This window comes from Sceloporus undulatus, chromosome 2 (genome assembly GCF_019175285.1).
Source record: "Sceloporus undulatus isolate JIND9_A2432 ecotype Alabama chromosome 2, SceUnd_v1.1, whole genome shotgun sequence".
Classification (NCBI taxonomy): Eukaryota; Metazoa; Chordata; class Lepidosauria; order Squamata; family Phrynosomatidae; genus Sceloporus; species Sceloporus undulatus.
This window is the reverse complement of record NC_056523.1, coordinates 218,611,578-218,625,718: the sequence shown is the minus strand read 5'-3', so window position 1 is coordinate 218,625,718 and position 14,141 is coordinate 218,611,578. Positions and strand designations below refer to the sequence as shown.

The window sequence follows — 14,141 nt, the reverse complement described above, 5'->3', positions numbered from 1 at the left end:
TTACTAAGGATTCTGCATGGTGTGCTATGGGGGGAAGTCAATGGGGGGGGGAGTGACACCATATGTTACTGCACCAGGTGATGTCAAACCTAGTGACACCACTGCAGATATGGTATGGAAGATACTCAGCCTTGATGTCTTCTTTGCTATGGTGGGTACTGACCACTCAACTTCAGGTACAAAATGTACAGGGTGGTGGTATCCAAAGGGGTCTGATGAATTTGTATTTTTTGCAAATGTGTAGAAGAGGACACTTGAAGGTGCAGCTTGTTGTGCCTAAGGGCCAAAACCCACAACTACTGAAATTCCAATGGCTGTACATTCGTTATAAATGCCAAAAACTCTCTTCTCCCTTGGATCTGGCGAGTCCCAAAAGTTGTCTAAACATACCGTAATGTGTGAACCAGCAGAATCTCACATAACTCATACTTTCTTCTGGCTCCAGCACCTGAAGAAATCCTTAGAGCTGGGGCTCCCAGCCCTCATCTCAGCCCTTAAACACCATTTGCTAATTCTGCGTGATGACTAATTGTGCATTGGATACAAAGACACACCTGAGAGGATAAGGTTGCTCCCATAGCACCCTATATCCATTTACTATCTTCCTGCTGGTGTGGCTTTCTTTATGTTCAGATCAGCATTGTCTAGATCTTAGTGCCTCAGTCAGTATCTACAAACAAACTGCAAAAACAACAGCTATTTGTCTGCATGACACGCTCCCAACCTGGAACCGAACATGAGCTCTTGAAACACTGGACTGTGGTTACATTGCACATTACTGTAGTTCAAAACAAACTACATGTTTTTCAGTTTTACTGACCTGTCTCTACAGAAACCATCACGGATGTACTCAAATATTTACTGGTTATTGGAAATAGAACCCAAAGCTATATGGACCATAATCAAGTCATTTAAAAAGAAAATCTGCCCTACAGTTTCATTTCTTTACTACTAACAAGGAGTGTATTTATTTTTAAAAGTGGAGAGAGAAAGGCAACACAGAAACATTACGTCTCTTTGTATTTTGTTTGGAATATCCCATAAATTCTTAAGCATCTGCATTCCGCCCATCCAGGGCTGATATCAAGGAGCAGCATACACGCTATATAAAATCAAAAATTATAATTCTGTGATGGGCAAATCTATGCACATGTTGAACTGCACATGAATGAAGGATGAGCTGAGGAGCCATCAAAGGAAGATCCTGAGGATCATGTTCAGGTGTCCATTCAGCTGAGTGAGCAGGAGAACCCTAAATCGATAGGGCTGGATGACCACATTTTGAATTATGTGAAATAATGTTGTTGTTGTTGTTGTTATTGTGTGCCTTCACGTCATTTCCGACTTATAGCAACCCTAAGGTGAACCTATCTTGGGCTTTTCTTGGCAAGATTTGTTCAGAGAGGTTTGCCTTTGCCTTCCCCTGAAGCTGAGAGAGTGTGACTTGTTCAAGGCCACCCAGTGGGTTTCATGGCCAAGCAGGGAATCTAACCCTGGTCTCCAGAGTCACAGTCAACACTCAGACCACTACACCAGGGGTCGGCAACCCCCGGCCCGTGGGCCAGATGCGGCCCATGAAGGAGGCAGGACTGGCCCCAGCCTGGTCCTGCTGCCGCCACCGCCTCCACCTCCTCCTCCTCCTCCTGGGCCACTTGACTGCGCTGCCCTCCTCCTCCTCCTCCACCGTGCGGAGGAGGAAGAGGAGGGCCGCACGGCCTGGGACAGAGGAGTCAAAGGGGGAAGCCTCATGCTGCCCTCCCCGCCTCCCCGAGTGGGCCCACGCTGCCCTCCCTGTGCGGGCCCGCGCCGCCCACCTCCTCCTCCTCTGCCTCTTCCGCCCTGCCCCCAGGCCACGCGGCGCATGGAGGAGGAGGCAGGAGGAAGAGGAGGAGGGGAGGAGGGGGGAGCAGAAGGAGGAGGAGGAAGAGGAGGGGGGAGCAGAAGGAGCAGCAGGAGGAGGAGGAAGAGGAGGAGGAGGGGGAGCAGAAGTAGGAGGAGGAAGAGGAAGAGGAGGGGGAGCAGAAGAAGGAGGAGGAAGAGGAGGAAGGAAGAGGTGGTGAGTGGCCATAAGCCTCAAGGTTTTTAAAATTTTTATTTTGGGTGCTTTTAATGCTAACAAGTCTCCCTTGGTTTGACAATGATAGTGTGATGATGATGATGATGATGATGATGATGATGATATGACTCAGCTTGAGAGGCATGCAGGCACTGTTTCTTAAGCCAAGAGAGTGTCACCTTCCAAAGTGTGTTTTGGGTGCTTTTAATGCTAACAAGTCTCCCTTGTTTTAATTAATTAATTAATTAATTATATTTATATGCCGCTATTCCAGAGATCATAGCAGTGAACAGCTTACTTGCTAATTAGCTTACTTGACACTAATTGACAGTGATAGTGTGATGATGATGATGATGATATGAGTCAGCTTGAGAGGCATGCACGCACTGTTTCTGAAGCCAAGAGAGTGTGACTTTCCAAAGTGCCTTTTCTGTGTGTTTTTGGTTCTTTAATGGTGATATTGATATCAGCAAGCCTCTGAGGCAAGGCCAATGTAAATTGCTGTGATTTTTACAAACTCATGCGCAGTGAAGAAAAACCAAAGTCCCTTGACCAAGTACACACTTCTGAGAAGTACAGTTGGTGCAAGAACTGTGAAACCAGCTTGACATGTTCAATATGCATAGCCTTGTGAACCCATGTTCAGTGTGAAACCCAAAGAGTTTGGTTATGCAATAAGCCTCTGAAATATGCAAGAGGCCATCTTAAGTAAAGCCATGTTCAATGCCCAAATGTGCTGTTTGGAATGGGGGGAGGGGGGTTGGCCAGAAATGGAAGCACATTTCTGCCATCTGTCTAGGAATAATGCCCAAATGTCCTCCATTTTGATCATGCCTAAGAAACATGCATTTAGATTAAAAAATTTAAAAAATCATCAATTTTTTAAAAATGTGCCCTACCATTTTGAAAATGTGTTCCTATATATTTTAATTATTTTTCCCCCCCCCCGTTGTCTGGTTGCCGACCCCTGCTCTATCAGTTCCAAAGTTTCTTTTAAAATTAATCGTTCACTCAATTAATAATTGGTGTCACAAGGTTCATTTGGTAATCTTATCTAATTCCTATTAATGGTAAACACTAATCTGCCTTCTCCTTTTAAATTATTTTTAAAAAATGGATATTACTATGTTTAATACTGATGTTTTAATAGTACTTTTATTTAACTGTTTGGTAAAAAAAAATTGTCATTATGTTTTTAATATGTAAATTTAAAAGACCATATGGTCACTATTCTTGGTTCCATGTTAGGAGACAGGTGGCGCATAAAATAAAAAATAATAAATAATACTATTGGTCTGTCTAGTCCAGTCTTGTCAATTCTGGCATCTCCAGAGTTTTAGACAGAATTTTAGCTCTATTGGGAGATGCTGGGCATTGAAAATAGTTGCTCAGTTACTCACCTACAGCTTCTTCCCATTGGTTTGTTTGTGACTCTCTTTGCAAGGTGATGCTTCTGCTATCTTTGCATGGCTCCTCCTGCTTCTGTCCTCCCTGTCTGATGTTTAAAACCTAATGAAGGGGACACAGGATCCCAGGACACATATCAAACCATCCTATGCCAGCTAACGTGTTTGGCTGCAGCACTGGGCAGAGACAGCCACCAACCTTGCTCAAATCCCCACTGTTGGCTATGTTAGCTAGGAATGATGGAAACAGCAATCCAAGTACATCTAGTTTTGCACTTGCCCATTCTTGCTCTCCACAGACGTTTTCATTATGAATACCAAAAGCAGATAAGAGGGGTACAAAAGAGATAAATATATAAAATCATTATGAATAAATATAAAGGAGCCTGCCTGCTATGTTTTGGTCTTGTTTTCCCCCCACCAGTTTCTATTGAATTCCCCCCCCCCCATTCATTTTCTGTATTCAGCGTAGTTGGGTCAATTTGGTCACTGATAAAAAAGTATGATAGAATTGGGTACCTTCAGAAGGAGGCTGTACATTATGTCTCTCCTTGAATGGCTGCTCTTGGCTTGCCCTCTTTGAATCAGGTGGAACATGTAGTCATGCATGGAAAGGGAATTTGTACTTCTTCTATATTTCAAAAAGTTAACTTTTTAATTTTTAAGTGTGCATGTGTTTCTGATTTTAATTGTGACGGAGGGGACTGTGCTTCATTTAGTTTGAGAAATGTTGCTCCCAGAGACATCATGAGCAGCGGTAGTTCTGGTCTTTTTTGAGAGTGTTGTAATCTGTGCCAACATCTTATTTTTAATTGACTAAAGAAGTGTTCACTGAATAATTGTGAGGCTACTTATCTTGTCACCATTGCTGTACCATATCTGCATTTTTCAAACACCATACATATTTTAAATAATCTGTTATCCTTCAATCTGTTATTCTGATTTTTTTTTAAACAGGGATAATGACACAGACCGAAATAACACCTGCAACAACTTCCTGGAAACTGAGGTTTTTCTGTATTATTCACTTATTCCATCAGTAAGTGAACCTACTATCTGACAGTTCTTGACGAACTCATGTTCTCAGATCAGTCCATGCATTCCTCAAGGATCCTGTTTGGGATAAGCCAACCCTTGCTAATTACTCAAATTCCTTGGCTTGTCTGAAGGATGCAGTTGTGGTGGGAAAAATTAGGCTTGAGTTGGGATTCATGTAGTGCAGGGATAGGGTGGCTCTTAAGACGGTTTGGACTGAAAATCCCAGCAATTTTCACCATTGATTTAGCTGACTTGATCTGTTGGGAATTATAGTTCAACAGCACCCAGAGGGACAAGCCATATTTGTCCCGGATGCAGAGGGACTACAAGGTATACATGGGGAATATCTTGCCAACAATATCAGGGTGGTGGGGGATAGCTGTACTTCTTCCTCAAAGTAGCTACAGTCCAAAACACACTGCAAAAATAATCCAGTTTGAGACCACTTTAACTGCCCTGGCTCACTGCTAGGGAATTCCAGGAACTGTATTTGTGAGACATTTAGCCTTTTCTGTCAGAGAACTCTGGTGCCACAATAAACTACAATTCCCAGGATCCAGGATTGGTCTCTCAAGATTTCTGCAGTGTGTTTTGGACCAAAACAATGTGAAAGATGGAAATATATTGAGTTTTGCTTGTCATGGTGGGGATTTGAAGGCTGTGTACTGACAGAGGGGTTCTGGCCTGTTTTGCTTATTGGCTTGTGCAGTTCTCCCCTCCTTGGTAGTCTGCAGATGTGCTGGGCTACAACTCCCATTATCCATGGCCATTCTTGGGTCTTGCTATTCTGCTATATTTTTTGAAGATTTACTACTATTTACTGAAGATTTACTTACTACTATTGTGGTGATTTTGTTCTTGCAGGCTTTCATTATCTTAGTGCTGACCTGCCTTGAAAGGAGAGCAAGAAGGTGTTGTTTTGATGAAAAATGTCCTGGACTTAGTGGATATATTGGTGTCTTGACGTAAGTTGGGAAATCTCTCTTGCTGTGAAAAAGAAAAATGCCCCATTAGCTGGGGGGGGGGGCATTATCCCTATGTTATCTTTCCATATCTGTTTCAATGTGAGCTAAAGCGACAGTCTGGTTTCGCCCCCATTGCAATTGAAAAGACTTAAGTTACTATCTTTCTCAGCCGAGTAGGTCAACCTCTTCATGCTCTTCCAGGGGAAGAAAATGCCTATGTTGACTTTGGCCACAGCCTTTGCCTTCAACCTCCCTAAATCTGCCAGTTCCCAATAAGTGGTGATTGCTGGCTCCCATGTGTCACTGGTATGGTGAGTCCACTTTGGTTTTAGACTTGATTTTAATGGAGCTATCCAGGGTTTGAAGACTTGTCCACAAAATAGGTTCAGCACTTTGGATAGCTTTTTTAAAACCTGGAATTACCTCCAGAGTAGATTCCTTGGACCGCTGACATTAGAGCTACCTTCTCTTAATTCTGCTACATTACACTGTTCTCTTGCATTACTTTTGCAAGTTGAACCAGTGTGGATGTGCTTGAAGCTGTCCAATTCTAATAGTGAATTCTGCAGTTTGTGGGCTGTGTGAAGAAATATTTATTTTATCTTTTATCTCAGTTTAGCTTAAGTGGATTACTTTGGTTTCTAATATTACGTGAGAGGGAGAAAAGGTTCTACATAGCCAGTGTGGCATAATGGCTTGAGTGTTGGACTCATTCTCTGGAGATCAGGGTTTGAGTCCCTGCTCAGCCATGAAACCCACTGGGTGATCTTGGGCAAGTCACACTCTCTCAGCCTCAAAAGAAGGCAATGGTAAACCTCCTCTGAACAACTCTTGGCAAGAAAACCACAGGATAGGTTCATCTTAGGATTGTCATAACTTGGAAACTATTTGAAGTCACACAATAACAACAACAAGAAAAGGTTCTCCCTTTTATGTATGTAGATATGCATTTGTCTTGGTGTAAATGTCTATGTGTGCATGTTTCTCTTGGTTATTGTAAGACAGATATTTCTGGCATAAGAACAGCGCTTTTCCAAATTCTTAAAGAGTTTCCATATATTGATCTAAAGAATTATCAGAGAATGGACCAGCTCTGCTATTAGGCAGAGGGAAGCACCCATGATAAGTAGCATGGTGTCATGGAAGGGCAGCAAAGGGTTAATTATTTGATTTCTTCTTATTGAATTTCTTCTGCCAGAGATGACAAGAGGGTTTTGGATTTTCTACCTTATGTAATATAATAACTTGGCTAGGTTTCGATATTATATATCTTGACTTAAGTGGATTGGTAATGCCATGTCCTCCATGGTACAATAAGCAAAAAGTTCTAGGATAGTCCTGTTCAAAGGGTATGTGATTCCTGTCTCTTGTTCAAATAAAAGAGCAAATGTAAGGGATAAGGAGAAAGGAGTTTCTTTTACAGAGATGGAGTGAAGCAGGCAGCATAATGTGGGGTGTATGGTGGATTCTGCTTTTCAGAAGGGCCATGACTCAGAGAGAGGGCAAATAGCATGGAGCAAGCTGCCTATTGTCAGCAGAAAACTCTTATTGCTTTTGGCTAATGGCCATTACAGGTTTCCAAGAAATACAAGAGATGTTCCAGGCAATGAGAATGGGGTGGGGAAGACTATCCGAGAAGTTCAAATTCAGAATTAAAAAATGGGTAAATGTAGAAACAATAAACAGATTTATAACCATTATGTTTGATAGATTTCACTTTCTTAAATCTCATCATGACTGTTCATTCCTCATACTGAAATAATTTTTGCTGGGATTCTCAAAGACGTCAGGATATCAAAGGAAATGCTGTGGTTCACATGAGCAGCTGGGTCTGGACAGCAAATAATGTTTTGAGAACAAGACTCAGCACTAACTGGGCTGAAACAGCACTGAGAAATTTAGAACATAGTTGGGAATACAAAGGGCAGAATAGGATATAATGCAGAAGGCCTCCCAGTTTGGAGCCTCTACAAATGGAGATTTGCTGTGCCAATGCAATTGGATGATGCCTGCCATAGATTAAGGCAGCTGACAGCTTGGCACAGTCTGAAAGAAAACATCTGTGAAAACATGTTGAAACATGGGGGACAGTAACAAAAACTCTCCTGCAATCATTTTTATACTGCCTAGAAAAAAATGTTTAAAGCCATTTTCATTTCAGTTACTGGAGAACATCATGGCATCTGCTAACTCAATTTTTGAAGTCCTTTTTATAACACATTGTAACACAGTTTGGAAAAAACAAGCTGTGGTTCCCAGAGAGGCATTCTGTACATAAGCAACAGTTAAAAGGAGCCAGATTAAAGCTTCTGGAGTACAGTGCTGCAGAAACCAAAGGTTACCCTCTGTCCAAAAAGTAATTTTCAAGTACACTCATCCCTCCACATTTGTCGCTTTGACTTTGACACAGATTTTATTAATATGTTCTCTCTAGGAATATCTAGGTCCTCCAGGGCAACTCTATGGTCAATTTTAACCAAGTTGCACTGAAATACCTAGAGATTCTTAGAGAGAACACTCCACTAGAAACTTGTAGCTCCTCCAGCACAATTCTATTGTCAATGTCTGGCAGATGTTGACCACAGAGTAACACTGGAGGAACTAGAGATTCCTAGAGTTTTTACCTTTCTCTCAGGTAAAAACAGTGTTTTTGGTATTTGTGGTTTTTCCACATTCACGGGGGGCTTCAGCCGTTACCCCAGCAAATGTGGACAGACAAGTGTATTCAGTTTTGTAAACCTGAGAACTATCTCACCTAACACTTTGTCTCTATATAAGATTTGAGCTCCTGTTTTATTTTGGGAATGTTTCTGCAGCATATTAAGCAAGAATTGTTTGAGTTGTGGTATTACATTGTTTCTATTATTATTGTTTGAGAAACATGTAAACCTTTCTGAAACCTGTACAAATATTGAATATTCAGACACTCCCTTCCTGCAGGTTCATAAAATAATAGAATGATCCAAAAGGAAAGGGTGGGGCAAACAATCCCCTGAGGTAGTATGGCATCCCCAGGGTAAGAAAAAGCTCGAAAATTTCCATCCCCATACCCTAATCAAGTATATTATATTTAGAAAAAAATGAGAAATTTGCCATCTTTTGACCTGTTCCTGCAACTTAGTGTAGGCCTTGATCTGGAACGGCAATATCTCTTTGAAAAAATTATTCTCAAAAACATGCTGGTTTATTTCCAAGTTAAAGAAACTCTGAATAGGTTTCAACTTCAGAATCTATAATCCCAGGAAAACATGTACTGCAATATGTAACTGATACTGTGGGGTTTTGCTTGCATGCAATAAACTTGGCACGTCAAAGAACCCCTCCTAACAGTCCACACTTCTGCATTTAGTAGGGAAAAATTATTTAAGTTGTCTCAAAATAAGGGGAAAGTGTTTGCTTATTCAGGGAAAGAGGCCTTATTGTTTCTAGATCAGGGAAGGAAATTATGGCGGGTTACAGACTGCCCGTTTGGTGTGGCCTGCACCCGCCCCTTTCCCCGCTGTATCGGGGCCTCAGCTGCCAGACCGGCAGCCTCTGAGGCCCTGATCCGCCGATTCCCCGCGGCCTGGAAAGGGGTGTCCTTGGGGCTTCAAGCCCCAAGGACACCCGGTGATGGCGGGGAGGAGGAGAAAGGAGCCGCTTGGCCCCTTTCTCCTCTGTGTCTCTGGGCACAGCCATGTAAAGGCTGCGCCCAGCGCCGCAAACCCCAGAAGGAGCTCCGTTTCGGAGCTCCTTCTTGCACCGCGGAAAGGGTGCTCTAGGCGCCCTCGTGCGGCGCAAAGATGTCACGTCCGTGCTGCCTCGTTTGGAGGCAGCGCGGTTGTGACGTAATGGCGGCGGCCGTGTGGAACGGCCACCGCCATTTTGTACGGACTGGGTCTGTATTGGGGTTATGGGCGTCAGGAATACCCAGTCCGTATTTTCAGGCCCGTCTGTAACGGGCCTATATGTCTCTAGGAGCTACCCAGGGGGGGAAAGCATTCTCACTTAAAAGGAGGAAAATTGCACTCTGGAGGGAAGAGTCTCTTTTACAATGAAGCATGTCCCCACACTTTGTTCAAATCCATTTTAAAAGAACTCAGAAGTGTTTTGTTTTTTGTTTTAAAGCAAGTGACCTTTTGGAGAGACTTGTGTGCTTTTCTATAGTGCCCTAGGTCCTGAACACTGGCCCTCAGAATCCTGTAGACTTGAACCTCCTGTGGACTCCTTCTTCCATTCTTTCTGGCCAGCACGGGCAGTGATCAGGGATGATAAGAGTTGCAGTACAACATTTGTGACCCCCAAATTTCCAATCCTGATGTAGTGTTTCAATATCGCGTCACTAAGAATTATTTTGTTATTTCACAGGCCCTTTGATTCTCTCAGCGTGTACAGCAACCGGTGGTCCCTTGGATTTGCATTTGGAGTTACTGCTAATAAAGTGTTGTTCCTGTTTGATAAGGAATACATCCCAGATGAACTTCCTCGCTGGGCTATTGGTAAACTACATAGTTTGGCCCTTGGGGCAGAGGGCAGGGGAGCTGAACCATGTCTTTGTCTTCTTGGATGTTTTGGTGGGTCTATACTACACAGTTCATTGCCATGCTGCAAGCCATCTTCTGAACTGTTTGGTATAACTAAGGCTGTTTGTAAGAGTACATGTTCTCATTCAGGGGCAGTTTCAGAGTCCAAAACCAGATTTTCTAAGATGGCTAATAATCAGCAAATGCCCATCCTGCAGCTTCGCTGTGGTTGAGAAACCTTTCTTCTCTCACCACTCTTCCTTCTCTCATGATCTGATGAGACAGTGCAAGAGCATCTTTGTTTCTTTGGGGTTGTCTGCATTGGCCAAAAGCCCCATGTTCCCCCCAGCCTTGTGTCATCTAGTTCACACAATGAAAGCTAAAACACTGGGGATAGGATTGGGCCAAATTCTGGTAGACTGGACATGGATCTGGGGGATTTAGCCAAATTCTGGGGTAAACAGCCTTTTATCCTGGGTCAATTTGACTTCTGATTTGTTGTGGGGTTTCCTGGATACTCTACGGCAAATCCCTGCAGTTTACAAGCCTCCCCCCATGCTCCTTACCTTACTGCACAGTTACTGATACTGAGAAACTCACAGTTACCATGTCTGACATGGAAATGGGGTGTCTGGCCATGTGGGTGCAGTTAGATGCCCTGTTTCCACATCAGAAATGGCGACTGGGGTTCACAGTACCAGGGGTTGTGTGGCAAGGTAAGGAGTGTGCATTGGTAGCGGGTCCTGAGTCAGCACAGGAACAGGTGTGTAAACACTCAGTCATCCCTGTGACGACCCGGGGACTGGCCTGGATAGTACTGGGGCCAAATTAGGATTGAGTCAGCCAATGCTATGCTGGTCTGTCTGCTCAGCCCCTCTGAAGCCTTCTTGTAGGGGCAGTATTACAAGCAAACAGTGCAAACCTCAGTTATTCTCCCGTGCTGGTGCTGTGGTGCTTTTGGAGAAGCCACGAACCACCTACTTCTGAATCTAGAACTCCAGTTTTGAAAGGGAGGAACACAACAAAAATCAAACTAGATTGTTTTGTACTATTGCCATATTTTGGCAGCCTAATGGTAGTGTGGAGCACTGTGTAAGCCTGATGTGCAGTCACTTCTGCTTAACTATATGGGTGGAGGGGAAACCATGTTAGGACATGGAAGATTGGTCTAGTTCAGACCTGCACAACTTGGCAGTGGGTAGGGACCAAAATTAAAATCAGCTAAATTTCTTCAAGTCACAGATAAGTTTTAATTAATAATTATAATTAATTATCACAAATAATAATAATAATAATAATAATAATAATAATAATAATAATTCATTAATTATATTAATTATAATTAATTAATTTCAATAATTAATAATCTGTCTCCACCACTGCCCAGCTCTTTCTCGGGAGAAAGCTGAATGGCAGAGGAACCTTGAGCAGGGTGACCAGGTGTCATAACCAGAATGGAGGGCAAGGCACCTCAAAATGTAGGGTATTCAAGAAAAATGTAGGACATTGCAAAATAAAACAATAATATAAATTATAAAAAATTATAAATACAGCACGCCTGTGCCAAGCACAGGCTTATCATCTGCGGATTTGAGTCTCCATGGACGGCAAGCCCTGGCTGTTGTAATGGGTGTGTGCTCCTGCATGCACTGGTGCTGGCACTGACAGGACCGCACGGCCATTGCAAACAATGGAATTTGAGGTCCCGTGTTTTTTGGCATCTTCAGGGGGATCCAGAACAGATCCCCTGAGGATACCAAGGGCTCACTGTATAAATGCACAAAAAATCCTCATGATCCCCCCACCTCTGATGCCATTGTACTCCAACCCTCTTACCCCGCTGGAAACTCCCTCTTTGCTTATAGGTGAGTCAGTTCGAAAAGTACATCTCACTCCAGAAGGCAAATATATTTGAGCAGTCTGCATTCTATGTCTTTCTATAATAATACCTACAAAACTGATTAATGGTAATAGCAAATGGACCATTTATTTTTTAAAAAAACAGTCCATGTTTAAATGCTGCTTGAAAAAATCTTTCTGTCTCCCAGTTCTGAGATGATTGGGGAGAAAATGAAAAAGTGTTTGGAGGTAGGGACCCATATAAGAGCCAGCGTGGCATAGTGGTTTGAGTGTTGGACTACAACTCTGGAGGCCAGGATTCGATTTCCAGCTCAGCCATGAAACCCACGGGGTGGCCTTGAGCAAGTCACACTCTTTCAGCCTCAGGGGATGGCAATGGCAAACCTCCTCTGAACAAATCTTGCCAAAAAAAACCCCCATGATAGGATCACTTTAGGGACACCATAAGTCAGGAATCACTTGAAGACATGCAACAACAAAAACGTGGGAATGGGGTGGGAGTGAAACGCTGGCTGTCACTGCACACCCCAACCCATGCATGAGGAGGCAGCTGGGGAAGCACTCTGGAGCAGATTGTTGCCCTCTCTGGAGCCCCCTGAGCATGACAAGGAGGAAAGGGCAGAGGAGGAGCCCTCCTTCAGATGGTGCCCCTGAGGCAGGCAGTCCTGCCTTTACACTCTCCGGCCCCAACTGGCCTGCCTGGCTCATTTCTCTGAGATGGAGGCAACAGTAGAGGGGGCTCAGGTGGTGTCGATGCCCCGTCTTTCCCTTCTTGTCCCTTGGCCCAGACAACCAGCCCCAGCAGCCTAACCCAGCTGGGTGCCTTTCTCCCCCCCCCCCCCCTGCTGTTTCCTCTCTTTGCCTGTTTCAGCTGCTCCCTTTCGCACATGGTGCCGAGCCAGGACTCTGCCTCCCTGCCTTTTGTACCTCCTTCCCTCCCTTTCTTTCCATTCCGGTGCAGCTGCACTAGGACAGGCAGCCTGGTGGGGGAAGGGTTTCAGTGGAAGTTGACCCTTCTAAAAATGAAAGATGCTTTGCAATTCTTCCCAGACCCCTCAGAGCCAAGGTTAAAATGTAGGACTGGGAAAAGGAGAATGTTTGGTTAACCTGGCCTTGAAAGGCAAACAATCACCTTTCCTCCTTTTCCTCATTCTGGCTTTTGCCTGCAGGCCTCCAGAAATCCTTTGGTGGGCTGCAAGTGGCCCATGGGCCATATGTTGTACAGTTGATGGTGCATTTGAACTGGAAGCAGGAGCTCCGGCTGCCTCTTTTAAATGATTGGTGGGGGAAAAAATTAACTGCAGGAATATGGTAGTTTCTCACAGATCATTGGTTGTCTGTTCCTTCTCTCTGGCATATTTATTTCATTTAATTTCATTTATATCCCTCTTTTCTTCCAATATGGAAGGCAAAATGATACAAGGCAGGATATGATGTGGTACTCCTGATGGTCTTGGACTGCATATACCTTCAGCTCTATCCAGTGCCTCCAGTAAAGCCGGGTTTTTTTTGGGGGGGGGGGCAGGGAGGGACTGCAGCTTGTCATCATCTGAAGGGCTAGAAGTTGGCCATATCTTCTCCACCAATTGTCAAAGCCTTGAAAGAACAAGGACATAAACCTGTGCTCATGGCCTAATTTCTTCCAGTGCGACAGTAGCTATCCTATCAAAAATGTTGGGCCTCAGTATGGAATAACTGTTTCTTTTTGTTTGTCTTTAGAAAAAAGCTTTTAGAGAACAGAATAAAACCATGGTCACTTTCTGTCTTTTTGCAGTTTTTTGGGTTATACTCATGGCCATTGTAGTGGGCCTCGCCATGTACCCTTTCTTTGTTTGTCTTGCAACCAGACAACCGATTGCAGGAGCAATATTAGGATTTCTTTACACAACAGCATGGTGAGTAGATGATTAGTTGGAGATAATGACCTGAGTGCCACTTACAGGAACATCTGGGATTCTGGCAGATGTCTTCAGAGAGCCTGAGAGCATTGTGATCATGTCTGAAAGCAATTTATGTTCACAGGCTCCACAAAATACTTTAATGTGTAAAGTTATAAGGAGATTTTCACTGACATCTTTCAGTGTAAGGTGGATGGGTTGTTGACTGGGTTCTAAACCAGAAGAGTCTTGCAGCTCTTTAAAGACCAACACATTTTAATGGTCTAAGTTTTGGTGAAGCAGTTTATTGTCATCATGAATGAAGTGTAATCTGAAACCTGCAGGCATATTATACACATGATTCAGAGACAGTTTACAAAGAACAGACAGTAAGAATTATGTGAACACTAAATAACTACAGTGACCCTTAATAGCAG

The 14,141-nt window shown here is 43.5% G+C and overlaps 1 protein-coding gene across 3 annotated transcripts in view; it reads left to right on the top strand.

The window, feature by feature from the left end:
• LOC121922580 (stimulated by retinoic acid gene 6 protein-like) overlaps positions 1-14,141 on the top strand; it is a 53,825-nt gene that overhangs the window by 14,349 nt on the left and 25,335 nt on the right. For all 3 annotated transcript variants that reach the window (XM_042452190.1, XM_042452189.1, XM_042452191.1), the window contains exons 2-5: positions 4,420-4,501; positions 5,365-5,465; positions 9,813-9,943; positions 13,602-13,722. In XM_042452190.1, the coding sequence (XP_042308124.1) occupies positions 4,420-4,501; positions 5,365-5,465; positions 9,813-9,943; positions 13,602-13,722 (435 nt within the window). The remainder of the gene's footprint in view (positions 1-4,419; positions 4,502-5,364; positions 5,466-9,812; positions 9,944-13,601; positions 13,723-14,141) is intronic.